This window comes from Felis catus, chromosome E1, assembly GCF_018350175.1.
Source record: "Felis catus isolate Fca126 chromosome E1, F.catus_Fca126_mat1.0, whole genome shotgun sequence".
NCBI classification, from domain to species: Eukaryota; Metazoa; Chordata; class Mammalia; order Carnivora; family Felidae; genus Felis; species Felis catus.
In genome coordinates this window covers 50,799,842-50,814,749 of record NC_058381.1, presented here as the reverse complement: position 1 = coordinate 50,814,749, position 14,908 = coordinate 50,799,842, and the positions used below count along the sequence as shown (strand labels likewise).

Genomic DNA, 14,908 nt, shown 5'->3' with positions numbered 1-14,908 from the left:
ACACTCAGGCTGTATCCTTTTCTTCATCAAGAAATAGAAAGGGGGTGCTCGTAAATCACCTCTACATTCTTTCTACTCAGCCCCAGATCAAATTTAAAACTGTCAAATTTAAAACAAGTGAAATACCTAGTTTGCTGCTGGGGGCAGGTGTGTATCTGTAAGCTAATACGTAGAAAAAGAAAGGGCTTCCAGCAAGATCTAAGCCATTCATAAAAGCTTTTTTAAAAAAAAATCAGCACCGTCTCTTGAAGCATTAGACAACTTTTCCAACTTGGTTGATCTCAAAATAATGTTCACACTGAAGGGGTACCAAAGAAAATATATTGGTAGTTTATGGAAGGCAAAAAACTATTGACCAGGATTCTGAAACAGAAGGGTCTATACTCTTGAAGAAAATCCAAGTGAGGATCATTAAGAATGCTCACAAAATTCAGAATTAATTCTCTTCTTCTTCTTTCCAATTCTCCAACAAAAACGACTCGCTATTTTACACAACTAATATTCTTAAATATCATATTCTACAGGGACAACAACACTGAAGGTTTGAGGAACTTATTCTTTGAAAACTTCAAAGTTCAAGTGATTCAAGTTTTGTTTCTATTGCATATATACATATACATATATAGTGTATTATGCATTACGTATAAATGTATATAAATAGTATATATATATATGCATATTATATATACATATTTATATTAGTAACCCCCTTAAGCAAGCCAGACTGGCTGGCATGAATATGAGTAAAAGGACACAGAATTAACAGCATTAACAGAGCTAATGGTTCCAGGAAAGCTAGAGAATGTCTATGGCTCAAAGTTTTTAAATTAATGAACTATGGTAGCTGAGACTAAAATTGACAGAAAATGAGAGGGGAACAGAGGCCTCAGAGGTCAGCCGGAAGATACTGGCAGTGATTTTAGGAGTGTAGGGTAGGCACAGGGTGGTCACCCTACAAAGCACAACAATAAAGTATCTGGATTGTCCCCGTGTGTGTGTGCGCCTGTTAAAATTAGAAAGCATTATTTCAGTTCCTGAAAAGGAAGCAGTTGATAATCAGGTCCACAGACCACAGGTCAAAATTAGGGGCCCTCACCCCAGCTGTATAGTGGAAAGATTTGAACATTTGAACATTTGAAAACTATTGAGATCCGGGACCCTCCCCCGACCAATGAAGTCAGAACGTCTGCGCGTATGCCTAAGCGACAGTACGTTGGAAAGTTCTCTCGCGTCTTATAAATGAACAGCCAGCGTTAACAACCACTGCATTAAACTGGTGATTCTCAAAAGGCAGCTCAGCTTTCTTAAACTTTTCACATCAGCCTTGTTCTTACCAAGTTTTCCAAAGCACCCAGAATCCTGGGGAAAGGGGGACAGGCAGCCGAAAGGTTATAGGGAGGATAGTTTGAGAAGCCTTCCCTAGATAAGATGCTTTCCCTTTACCGCTCCTCTTGAGAACTACTGGTCTGAACTATCCAACGCGACTCACCCCCTTTTCCTAGGTGATCTTTCAACGTTTGGGGATAAGGAAAAACAAAAAAACAGCAACAACAACGACAACAAAAACAAATGTTTGAATCCAGAAGGCAGGACCATGGGCCCATCTCAACCTGGCCAGTATGCCACCATATCCAGCACATTTGCTCAAGGAAAGCTCAGAGGAGGATACACCTCAGTAGCCCAGGGGAAGTACCAGTAAGAGGCATCTGACAACACCCCGTGCCCACTGCTCCAGCCCCTCTCTAGCCATTCAGCCAAACCTCAAACACAAATGAGCAACGGTGGGCCGGCCTCATACGTCATCGGGGCCAAAGACCAGGGGTGACACGGGGACCGGGGCTAACCAGAAGTCCAAGAGGCCTTAGTTTCACAAACAACAGACGGTTGCTTTGTCTCATCGTGTTTCCCAATAAAAGCTGCATTCAGAACGCTTCTTCCAAAGAGCGTGGAGGCCAAGGAATGATAACATTGAGGAGCTGTGCTATGAAACAGCCTCCAGAGGCCCAGCTCCTTCCTCAGAGGGAGCGGCCAGGGTCACTCCTCTCCCAGGGTCACAGCTGGGCTTGTCACTGTCTGCTTCTGCAGATAGGATGCCCATATCAACGAGCTCCATTTTGTGCTTTCCTTCTGTCCTTTTCCTCCTCTTCCAGGAGCACTTGCAATGGTCCTTAGGATGAGGTTACACCAGGCAGTCTGGTCACCAGGCAGAGAGGAGAAAACCATGCCCTCTCCCACTTTCCTCAATCCCACTGACAATTTCCAGGAAAATAAAATTTACATTGTTAGCATGACTCCTTCCATCTTCCCTCTCCAACTTGGATTGGATTCCCTCCTCAGACCCCCCAGTATTGTCCATTGTACCCTCACAGGATATCCCCCGTTAACAAGTACCGTGTAGAAGGCAGCCTAGAAGACACGAGAACTACTCTACAAGACGTATAGGTAACTAAGTCACACTCTCCAACTCCCTACTGCCTGCTCATCCAAAGTAATTCTTTGCATCTAATCTACTCCCTAGCTCTAATCCTCCAATGGTCCGACCACTGTTCTCTTAACACTCTAATCAACCTCAAATAGCTTATAGCTCTCATAAAGGAGTTTCTCACTTTTGTGACAGGAAGCATGCTATGTTTTCTGCTTGGAATACCTTTCCCTTCCCTACTTCCCTCACCCCTTGGAAAATCCCTCATGTCGTCTTCAGCTCAGGATCTATCTCCTCCCGAAACGCCATCCTAATGCCTTTCCTCTGAGTTCCCCGAATACCCTATGCAGATCTCCACCCCTGGACGTGCCATACTGAACCACAAGTACTGACTGATGAGACTCCACTACTTGGCTCTGACTTCAAAGAGGGTGGGGACTGGGACAAAGGCATCTTTGTTTCTCCAGCATCAAGGGCACACTCCATAAATGCTTTGGGAATGAAATGCATGCAGAATGGATTAAAACCAATGGAGGAAGTCCATGAGAAGTCCTCTTTGTCCTTAACACCGGCGTTTGGCAGATGGGGCTCTCTTACCACTGTGAGGTAAAGTCAACAAACTCTTCGGTGAACTTGTCTCCCGGGAGCTGTGGTGAGGGCTCCTCTACCACCTGTTTGAGCTGTTGGAAGGGAGTTCCCCAAGAGTCATAGGGAAACCGAAGGATCGCCAACTCAATCTAGAGGGGAGAGAAAGACAAGGGGACAACAGCTTACACAGAGCTACTTTAGGGAATCCGCTGTGTCCTGATCCAGAAGAGTCAGCGGGAACTCCAAAGGTGAAGTTCAAGTAAAATTGGGGGAGAAATAAACTAACAACATGTTCTCCATTTGTCCCCAATTTCTAGCACTAGGGATTGTCAAACGTGATGTTACTAGAGGCAGCCAATGAAGCCTATTTATCACTGGGTCCTCCGCAAAAGCCACTGTGACACTTAATAAAATTGCAAGCCAGCCGTATTAAACTTTGGGATGTAAAGCAACCAGGTTTTCCAACGTTTGGTCTGAAATGGAATTCTCGCCCTGAGACCTTGGCGGAGTGTACATCTGCTGCCATCTGCAGGCCCCTTGCTGGAACGGAGAAGAAACAAAACAAAACAAAACAAAACCCTAGGACCAAATGACGGATCTTTTTTTGGATTTGAGTAAGGCCACTTTGCCATGACAAGACTATCACGTGTCTTCTGGGCAGGGATGTGAAATAACTCACAGGATTTAATCAGCTGCTGTGCCTGGAAAGGAGCCAGGCCCACAGTGGATAATTCCAGACCTTGGTGATACACTGAAAATTTATGACCACCAATGTCACAAACAAAGCACTAATTGTATAACTTTAGGACTGCGCCTAAGGAGATTATCCTGTGTGTTACTATGCCCTTTGGCTATATGTGACCCCGCTGGCCAAGACTTCTATCATAATCCTATTCTGGAAAGCACAGCCTATGTCCTGGGTGACTCAGCTCTGTCAGGCTCCACATACATTAGCACTCATTGAGAAGCTTGAGCCTCGATTAAAATAATTTAATTTTCAATATATTTTTTAATGTTTATTTATTGATTTTGGGGAGAGAGAGAGAGTGCAAGGAGGGGAGGGGCAGAAAGCGAGAAAGAGAGAGAAGCCAAAGCCGGCTCCGCACTGTCAGCACAGAGCCCGACGCAGGGCTCGAACTCACGAACCGCGAGATCGTGACCTGAGCCGAAATCAAGACTCGGATGCTTAACCGACTGAGCGTCCCAGGTGCCCCAAATAATTTAATTTTAATGTTTATTTATTTTTGAGACAGAGAGAGACAGAGCACGAATAGGGGAGGGTCAGAGAGAGAGGGAGATACAGAATCCAAAGCAGGCTCCAGGCTCCGAGCTGTCAGCACACAGCCCGACGCGGGGCTCAAACTCACGGACCGCGAGATCATGACCTGAACCGAAGTGGACACTTAACCGACTGAGCCACCCAGGCGCCCCTAATTTTAAACTAGAAGGAAAACTACGAGCAGCTGTAGTCAGGATTCATTGTACAGATGAGGATAATAAGACCGTTCATGTGACTCTATCGGTTACTCAAGGGCATACGACCAGTTAGAGGTGGAATAAAGACTGGGTTTGCTCAATCCCAGGGCGGTTATTTCTACAACACCACACTGCAGACAACCATCACTTAGAACCTCCTGCTATCTCAGGCCGAAAGCAGAGGTTTCTGGACCCACACTTAGGGCATTTGCCTTCCGGTCTCAGAACCCACCCCATTTCAGCTTCGTGCCCAGAACCTCACAGACCAGTGCGATCATTACCATTGTGATGCCCAGACTCCAAATGTCAGACTTCACACTATATCCCTTCTGATTGAGCTCTGGGTTTATTCTTTCGGGCTGGAAAGGAGACGGGAAAAGACAAATGAGATGACATTCTTAGCTCCACAAAGTCTCTAGGGGTGGGGGTGTCACCAGCTGCCAAGTGAGTTGTTTTAAACTTGTTAACCTGCCTCCCAGGCCAAGAAGATTCACTACTGCAAAAAAATATTGACGCCTCCGTGGGATTTTCCGCCTTCTACAGGAGTCTGTTCCCGGAGGCGATAATGGAGCAAAGTCCCCCCCAATTCAAAACTAATTTCAATTTCGCCTTAAGAAGAAATAGGAGGTACACATTATGAAGCTACTCTGCCAGTCTAGAATTTTCCTCGTCAAAAACACCAACATTCCAGAACTCAATACTAGGAATGCGCAAGCGTCCCTGAGAGACTCCCTGAGATTAGCTCAGCACTGATGGGAAGGTTTTCAATCCCAAGGGCAAATATATTTCCAAATAGAACACAGAAGCCCCTTCATGTTAAAGGGGGTCCCAAGGTCTCTGCCAATGGCAACGAATCTTCACAGCCATGAGGTTCTCTCAGGACCAACCTCCTTGTCTGGTTGGGGTAACTTAAATTCTGTTCACTCTTCTGTCCCCAACAAACAAGATAACACCCCCCCGCCACACAGTGTGAAAAATCTGTGTGGGCGGTATGGATTACTTACACATTTTTCTTTTTCCAAGTGATATACCTCTTTTACTTGCTTTTTATTAAAAAATAATAGTACATATGAAGCAAATAACTGAGAATTACAGACAGAAAATATTTGAGAAAAAAATAAGACGGAGACTATTTCTTGCACCGTAAGCACATTTCCATTTTCCCTCTGTGGCCATCCATTTCCTTTTTCCTGGCGTGGTCTGCTTGTGTCTGCGTTCCCAGATTGCAGGCCCCCTCCCCCCCGCCTCCCCCACCAGCTGGCATACTTACGGCCATGTACGGTTTGCATCCGGCATCAATGGTTTTAGCGACTGAGTCTACAAGGTAGCCACTGATTCCAAAATCGCACATCTTTACTTGGCCCAGAGTGTTGATCAGCACGTTGGAAGGCTTGACGTCTAAAAGCAAGCACCAGGAGCCCATGATCCCAGTCTGCTTTGGAGATCCATGTGTCTACCACCAGGGGGCCTGAAATCTCCATTCCCCCTCACCTTCCCTTCCCTCTGAGGCCCAACACAAAAGTCAACAGCCATCCCTGACTCACACTTCATAGACCTTCCTGCTTTCAACTTTTCTATTTCATGTTTTGTCCCTCTCGTAGGATTGCGAACCCACCGATGGAAAGGGCCGTTGCCTCTATCTATTGCCCCCATACACGTAGTAAAAACTTAAAAAGCTATTAGTGAATCAAATGCCCAGTTCCTTGGGCATAGTCTCTATTATGCAAAATGAGTAAGTTCCAGAAATCGGCTGTACTACATTGACCCTGTAACGAACAGTACTGTATTGCACGCTTAAACTTTGCCATGAGTGTAGGTCTCATGTTAAATGTTCTTGTGACAACAAAATCATTTTCTTAAAGCCTGACTCATCATGACCTATTGCACATTAAGAGTAAGAGTAAGGGGCGCCTGGGTGGCTCAGTCGGTTGAGCGGCCAACTTCAGCTCAGGTCATGATCTCACGGTCCATGAGTTCGAGCCCCGCGTCGGGCTCTGTGCTGACAGCTCAGAGCCTGGAGCCTGCTTCGGATTCTGTGTCTCCCTCTCTCTCTGCCCCTCCCCTGCTCATGGTCTGTCTCTCTCTGTCTCAAAAATAAATAAAAACATTAAAAAAAAAAAAAAGAGTAGGAGTAAACAGACCACAGAATGAAAAGGCAGACCGCGATAAAATGATATATCAAATCTGATCAAAGCAACCAATTTTGATGGAAGCCTCTGCAAGGGGCTTGTCAGAGGTCACATAGTGTAAACTCATCAGAAATCCAGAAATTTCAGACCACAAAACATACCCCCAAATAGATTACCGTTATCTCTGGATAACGGACTTAGAAATTACGGTCAACTTTTTTCCTTTGTGATGCTTTTCACAAAGGACACGTAATCAACAGAATTATTCTAAAAACATTAAAAATTATCCTTTATAATGTTTTCCCTTACACTGAACAGTGGACATGCACATTTTATTATTTTTTATACTTCACATACATTTTTAATACAAACGAAATATTCCTAATTTTGAAATAAATCCTTAAAAATTAAGTTTCCTGTTGTGGGTAATCCACATTCTTCTGTCCATCTGGATTCTTGCCCACTTGCTCCTCCTCCTCCCCTTCCTTCCTATTTTTCCAACTTCTAAAAGTAACAATCAATGATAGTAATAACAGCAATAACGGGCACTCTCTGTAAGGCATTTTGCATCACTTTCAGACTCAGAGAGTATAAGAATTACCAAACCCCACTACCCTACTAGCTATCCATACTTTCCATTAATTTTTCCTCAGATTTGGTTGAGTGCATCTTCAAAGTAGCTTTCTTTGACTATAGTCACCCGGTGCTAATCATTTCCTTGCTTTATATTCTACCTAGACTGCTTCCATATTTGGCACTCCTATATTTGCAATGTGGTTTATTTTCTCCATGCATTTGTTGTATATTTGTCTTATTTCCCTATCAAGAATCCCTTTATGGAATTTTAATAAGAATATGTTTTGTTCTCAGATACCTCTTGGGGTATCTATTATAGTGCTGCATAAATGGTAGAAAAAGGAGCATAAGTGATAAATGGATACGTGAAAAATGAACGATTGATACATGGGTGGATGGATGGGTGGATGGATGGATGGATGGATGGATGGATGAAAGATGGCAGGCCAATCAATCAGAAGGAAAAAAGAGGAGGTAGAGGAAGAAGAGACAAATCTACCGATGTTTTCACTTTATCCTGCCTCCTGTTGTCTGAAAAAGCTGCGCTTTATACTAGAACTCTTCCAACTGTAAGGTATGCAAAAATTACCTGGAGATCTTGTTAAAAATGGAGATTCAGGTGGTCTTGGGACCCATGATTCTGCTTTTCTACCAAGCTCCCAGGTGCCAGCCAATACGAGATGCATTTTTATCCTTTTCTCCAAAATTCTCAGTAGGGTAACCCCAGAGCTGTGTCTGGTAGCAGGTGTTTTATATTCAATTTAGGTGTAATAAAAAGCCCATGTCTTCGCATGTCCTCAGACAAGATAAAAAGCGGCTACTTATCTGATTTGCTATTCATCTGGGAAGGAAAACCCCTCAGTTCTATTGCCTAACTCAATTCCACTTCCATCCATTGGGGGAAGAAAAATCTGGGTGAAAGAAATAGATTTTATAAAAGGAACAGCTAAAGCAACACCATGGATGCTTACCTCGATGAATGACAGAGAGCTTACTGTGTAAATGTTCTAACGCCTTTACAATCTGCAAGAGAAACACAAGATCGATTTTTCTCCATCACTGGAAAGAAACTGAATGTTAAGTATACCCAGGTTTATTATCCCTGGCTTAACGTCATAAGGTGAGGTATTTTCTCAAATAGTGGTGGCCCTATCCAGGAAAACACAGAGGAAGCTACACTAATTGGACTCCACCCACCAGAGAGGACCGGATCTCACAGCGTCTCCCTCCTCTAACTGGTGTTTCATTTGGTCTCCAACATTTTTTCTCTCCACCCTCATGAGCCATTAAGAGAGCAACCTTTTTTTTCCATTTCATTTTCTTCTGCTTCCTTCTATGCCCTATTAGCCCTAAGAAAATATTTAAAAATCTACAAGTGAAAATCAAAATAAACTAATATCAGGATATAGCCACCAGGAACGTGGTCACGGCAGATGAATGCGTTGCTTAGAGACATTTTAACTGAGAGTTTACCAAACCAGGTCAGTGGTAGAATCTTCTACATGGTGCCCAGAAAGAAAAGCATTCATTTACTCATCCACAGATGTACTCGTGCATTCAACAGACATGAATCGGGGGGAAGTTCTAGTCCCGCTAGCGTTTCTTCATACTAGGGAATCAGGGACACCTAAGGTCTAGACTTCTCACATTCTCCTTGTAAGTAGGGTTCATGATGTACTCACAGAAACTGCTATTTTCCCTAAGATGTCCTCTGGAATTGTTTGGCCTTTGTCAATCACTTGTTTGTAGAACTTATCTAGCGACGTATCCATGAGTTCCATGCAAATCCAAACATCACCCTGGAGACCGATTGGTTCAGAGACGGTTAGTAAGGAGAGAAAAGGAAAAAAGAGGAAACAGTTAACACCTGTCAGGAAGAACTCTTTTTTTTTTTAACTTGGGTTTTTGGAGGAAATGGACGATTTCCCTTCCAGACCTCAAAGGAACTTACAAGGAAGCAAGTTTGTTTCCAAAGAGTCAACTAGCAGATTGCCAAGCAGGAATTACATACCATCACCCACTCCTTGATAGAGACTAGGACCTAAATACCAAGAGCCACACCAGTTATGGAATGAAACACTTAAGAGAATAAAAGGCACACGACAGGGAATATGGCCAATGATATTATAATAGTGTTGTATGGTGACAGATGGTAGCTGCACTTATGGTAAGCACAGCATAATGCACAGAGAGGTTGAATCACTCTGCCGTACGCCCGAAACTAATGTGACACAGCGTGTCAACTCAGATTTTTTAAAAACCTTTTAAATAAACAAATACATCAGTACTAATAGCCACAAACAGTAGATTCCCAGAAATATAAGCCTTTATTGTTACTGCCCTGTAGGAACTTAGGTCTCCATGCCTGCTCCATGTCTGATCTCCCACACGGAGCGCTGGCAAGAATCGAAAAGCTGGTCAGAAGAGTGAGTTGAAGCATCACAATCCGTGTCACGGTAAAATAAAAGCAAAGGTAAAGCCAAGAGATACGCTTCAGCCTCGAGGGTACATAGACAGGCTAAGTAAAGCTTATCCACTGGTCAAAAGACTAGAACATACCAGATTTTACGAAATCTATCTAAATTAGCCTATAGACAATTGATATAGACCACTCTGCCAAAATAAACCAAAACAGAAAGGAGAAAGGGAGCCTCAGCATCTTCAAAAGGGCTAAACACATTTAAAAATACTACGATTTCAGGCCAACTTTGTGGTGGGGCATTGTCATCATTGCACAAATATAAAACAGTCTATGGAAGACATGCAGGGGCGCCTTGTGGCTCAGTCGGTTACGCTCAGACTCGTGATTTTGGCTCAGGTCCTGATCTCATGGTTCGTGAGATCGAGCCCACATGGGGCTCTCGCGGAAGGAGTCTGCTTGGGGTTCTCTCTCTCTCCCTCTCTCTCTCTCTGTCTCTCTGCCCCTCCCACACTCATGTGCACGTGCTCTCTCTCCCTCTAACTAAATAAATAAACCTAAAAAAAAAAAAGAAGATGTGTCAAACAAGAAAGAGGACCATGACCATATATCACATTGATGTAATTAGAGAAACTTCCTTTTAAGTTACTGTTCTCTTCAGATTTTGAATTGACAGATCACCTACCTCCCGGAAGAGTGCACCATAAAAGGTGACTGTGAAAGGACAGTCCACTGTCCTCATGGAAATATCCAAATCCATCAGTAGCCTTTTCTGCTCCTGGCTATTTACTGTGGCCCGGATCCGCTGAATGGAAACGCATGGAAAAATTTATGGTTACTGCTCTGAGGATGAGTCAGTTAATAAGGCAGGGACCTTAAGGAGTCCCATCCTGAAAATACTACAAAATTCACAGCACAAGTTCTAGCAATGACCTCTCAAGTATTTGTCCTAGTGATGAGTTATTTGTAACAAATGAGAAATATGGAAGACGTTCACTGGATTTCCTGAAAAATCCCAAGCCCTCTGATAATATATTTTGGAAAATGTGCAAACGTTGGGGAGTGCATTTCCAAGTCACAAGAACAGTCTGCTTCATTATGTTATGTATGTTCAGTTCAGAGACCACAGTATCCATTACTTTGTGGCTGATTTGGGATCCCACAAAAAAACCCCAAAGGCCCTCTTTGGGAACAAGTAAGAATATTTGGATTAAGTAGCAACTGTAAAAGAAGTGACAGAGCTGTCGGAAATGGACAGAATCAAACAGAAATGGAGAAAATGTTCATTCCTATCCCAGCGCTTCTGAGAGAAGAGAAATCTGTCACGTCAGTAAATGTAGCCTTAAAGAAGCACGATTTTGCTATTAAATGAGCATAAAGATATAATGTCACTAGGCTTCCGGGGCGCCTGGGTGGCTCAGTCAGTTGAGCATCTGACTTTGGCTTGGGTCATGATCTTGCGCCTCGTGAGTTCGAGCCCTGCATCAAGCTCTGTGCTGACAGCTCAGAGCCTGGAGCCTGCTTCGGATTCTGTGTCTCCCTCTCTCTGTCCCTCCCCCACTCATGCTCTGTCTCTGTCTCTCAAAAATAAATATACATTAAAAAAAAATTTTTTAAAGATATAGCATCACTAGGCTCTCATATTTTTTGCCTGATTAGCGAAAAGTCTGCAGAAGAACAAATTGAAAACTCTACAAGGTAAGGGAAAGGTATCTCCATTCTCCAAAAACAAAGGGATCCAAGTCGTCTGACCATCTGCTTTCCTAACAATGGTCCAAATCCATGAACTCATGGAGAGAGGGTAGTTCTCCAAAGCCCCTCAAGAAATATGCAGTGATTCTAAGTTTCTTTTTACAGCTCAAAAATGATGCAAATTCACTCAAGATACATTTTACTCTCCTGTTTTTCACAAATGGAGACATTGCTGGTTTCCTGATTTTTCAGGGATCATTCTTCAAAAACAACAGAATATAGAATAAAAAAGACTTTTGAGACATAACAACCAAACGCAATTTGTGAACTTTTATTTGGATTTGGATTTCAACAACCACCAGGCAAAGAAAACCAAACAACTTTGAGATGATCAAGGTAATTTTAATTTGGAGCTGTTATTCCATACCATTAAAGAAGTACTGTTCATTCTTTTAAGCGTGATGATGACACGGTGGTTACATAAAAAATTAAAAGGAGGAGGTCAGATTTATCAGTTAAAAAAACTGGGGCACCCGGGTGGCTCAGTCGGTTGAGCGTCCGACTTCGGCTCAGGTCATGATCTCACAGTCCGTGAGTTCGAGCCCCGTGTCGGGCTCTGTGCTGACAGCTCAGAACTTGGAGCCCTCTTCGGAATTCTGTGTCTCCCTCTCTCTCTGCCCCTCCCCTGCTCGCACTCTGTCTTTCTCTCTCTCAAAAATAAATACACATAAAAAAAATTAAAAAAACAAAACAACAACAAAAACCAACTGGTAGATGTAACTTATACCCAGGAAGCCTTTTCCACACATTTGGAGGTCACTAGGGTTCCCTACAATTAATCTTCTTTGTTTTACTCCACTGAAGATTGTTTTGCTTCTATGAAAAGAATTGATCTGCAACTGAGATGGACGAACATATACACCACAGACAGAAAACGTTTGGGGACCATCAACTCTACCTTCACCGCCATGATCTGCCCGCTGGGCACGTGTCGCATCTTCTCCACGACCCCGTACGCACCTCGCCCCAGTTCCATTATTGGTTCCAGATCATCTGCCTTCACCTCAAAGTTCTACAAGAGAGAAAAGGAATACTGCAGTAGTAAAGAAAGAAATAAAGGACACAGTCTCTTTCGTCCTCTCTCTGGCTTCTCCCAACATTCTATGGGTTATTTCTGGCCCACAGGCTTCTTGTCTAGAAGCTTATCCAGGCAGCCATTGAATGCAAGATGCGCCATGGGAAGTTTAGGCTCTCACGGTGTGCCACCTGCTGGTCACGGGCAATACAGAGATCCAGCTCCAACTCAGCTTCCAAATTGCTCAGTTTGCGGGTCTCCTGGTGGCTCAGTCGGTTGAGCATCTGACTTCGGCTCGGGTCATGGTCTTGTGGTCTGTGAGTTCGAGCCCTGTGTCGGACTCTGTGCTGACAGCTCGGAGCCTGCTGAGGATTCTGTTGTCTCCCTCTCTCTCTGCCCCTCCCCCCGCTCATGCTCTGTCTCTCTCTGTCAAAAATAAACATCAAAAAAAATTTTTTTTCAGCTTGCTCGGTTTGAGCTGTCTACACTGTGCTTCCTTAGCTCTGCCCCCTTCATCACATGTGTCACCCATTTGCTGACCGATGGCAACGAGATCTACACTTGGACTTTAAGGAATGTGTCCCAAAGCAAATCATCTACTCTCCTCAAACACCTTCCATCAGGACCTCTCCAGCCTGATTTCAATAAGGCATTCAAAATAGGAAGAGCACATATCACATCTGCTTAAACTCAAATTTTTTGACCCATCTCCTGATGGCATGTAATGGAAAATAAATTTTTCAATGGCCAGTCAGAAAGCATATATGGAAAACGGTCAAGATATTAACTGGCACACATGATTTTTCTTACCTGATTTCCAATAGAAATGCAAGCTTTGGAGTCTAAGTCTCGAGGTGGCCTAAGAAAGAAAAGGGGTAAAGAAAAACCATGAAATATTTAGTCAAATATGCCCTTCTCAAATCACATACAACTGGAGAGATGTTTTTTTTTTCTGCAGGATTAAAGTAGAAGTTCATCAGTAAAATTAGGCAGCACAAAAGTGTTAGTAGTGTGGGATTTGGAATAAAATAAAATTTGGGTTTAAATGACTTAATCTCTTTGAGCTTCTATTTCTTCTTTAACATGGCCGGCATATAGTAAATATCCGATAAATATGATCTAGGTGTAAATAGTTATACAAATAACCATACTATTCTAGTAAGTCCCAAACTTTTTCTTTCATCCAAAAACACCAATGTGCCTAATTACTCCACCACATTTTCCCACAATTGTTTTCTTTTAAGTTTATTTATTTATTTTGAGAGAGAGAGAGAAAGAGGGAACACACACAAGAGCAGGGGAGGGGAAGAGAGAGAGGGGGACAGAGGATCCAAAGTGGGCTCTGTGCTGACAGCAGAGAGCTCGACGTGGCACTCAATCTCATGAACCATTAGATTGTGACCTGAGCCAAAGTCCGACGCTTAACCAACTGAGGCACGCGGGCACCCCTCCCACAATTGTTTTAAAAAAACAATAATTAGCCTATGGTTATGTTAACTCACCATAATAATTCCAAATCCATCTAGTCCCCACATTTACAGATGGAAAAAACATCCAGAGAGGCTGATGTGACTTGTCCAAGGTCACAACTAACCCAGTGACTTGTCCAAGGTCACAACTAACCCAGTGACTTGCCCAAGGTCACAACTAACCCAGGTCTCCTGGTTTGTGATCAGAATACTTTCTGTTCTATCAGGCTGTCTAATCCGGTTGTGATATTTCTTCCATACATAGTTCATGTGCAACCCAGGGGTCATCTCAGAAGCCAGAGGTTGACTGATTTTGTGTCTCCATAGAGAAAGCACACAGTCCCCTCATGGGTATGTATTTCTACTACTTCAATACTACCTGGATTGATATCAATCCACTCAAGAGAAGGATGTTTGGCCTTGGCCTTGCCACTAATTAGGAGCCTCAAAAAGCATTTTCTTGAAATAAATGCACCCAAAGCATCACTAGAAAAAGACAAAAGGATCCCAGTGCTGGCAGAATCAAGGATGACCAAAGAGAACCAGGTCCTCCTAAGGGGACATTCCATGCCAGAACTCTGCCTCTACAAAAATACAAGAAAAAATAGAAGACAGGGAAGATGAAAGGAAAGGAGAGAAGAATCCTCGTGTGTTATAATCCTACCCCATGTGCTGAAACTAAATTTAAAAAACAAGAAAAAGTAAGAATATAAACATAGGTATAAACATAAATTTAAAGTTTTAATGGCAAGCCCTCCGTCACCTCAAAATCCCTTTGAAATACATAGAATACCTAAAATAAAGTTTTTCTATACTAACTTAAAACCAGGGAGTAGGAGGAAGAGATTGAGAGGAAAACACACATATCCACACGCACACACACGTACACGCACACACCAGTGATGTTTTTATACATCTTGTGTTTATAAGCAGGTAAATTTTCTTCAGAAATACGTTCCAGAGGATTAAGTCTCTAAAAATCTGATTTCTCATTCTTAAAATTTCCAAAACTGTTTCTTTCACTGTCAATAGTTTGTACCAATTACAATGCAATTCTGAAAT

The 14,908-nt window shown here is 43.0% G+C and overlaps 1 protein-coding gene across 3 annotated transcripts in view; it reads right to left on the bottom strand.

The window, feature by feature from the left end:
• The window catches only part of MAP2K6 (mitogen-activated protein kinase kinase 6), a 121,633-nt gene that overhangs the window by 21,347 nt on the left and 85,378 nt on the right, over positions 1-14,908 (bottom strand). For all 3 annotated transcript variants that reach the window (XM_003997108.6, XM_019818165.3, XM_019818166.3), the window contains exons 3-10: positions 13,188-13,236; positions 12,261-12,374; positions 10,296-10,415; positions 8,874-8,990; positions 8,163-8,214; positions 5,757-5,884; positions 4,768-4,845; positions 3,020-3,159 (exon numbers count right to left, since the gene is read on the bottom strand). In XM_003997108.6, coding sequence (XP_003997157.1) covers positions 3,020-3,159; positions 4,768-4,845; positions 5,757-5,884; positions 8,163-8,214; positions 8,874-8,990; positions 10,296-10,415; positions 12,261-12,374; positions 13,188-13,236 — 798 coding nt within the window. The remainder of the gene's footprint in view (positions 1-3,019; positions 3,160-4,767; positions 4,846-5,756; positions 5,885-8,162; positions 8,215-8,873; positions 8,991-10,295; positions 10,416-12,260; positions 12,375-13,187; positions 13,237-14,908) is intronic.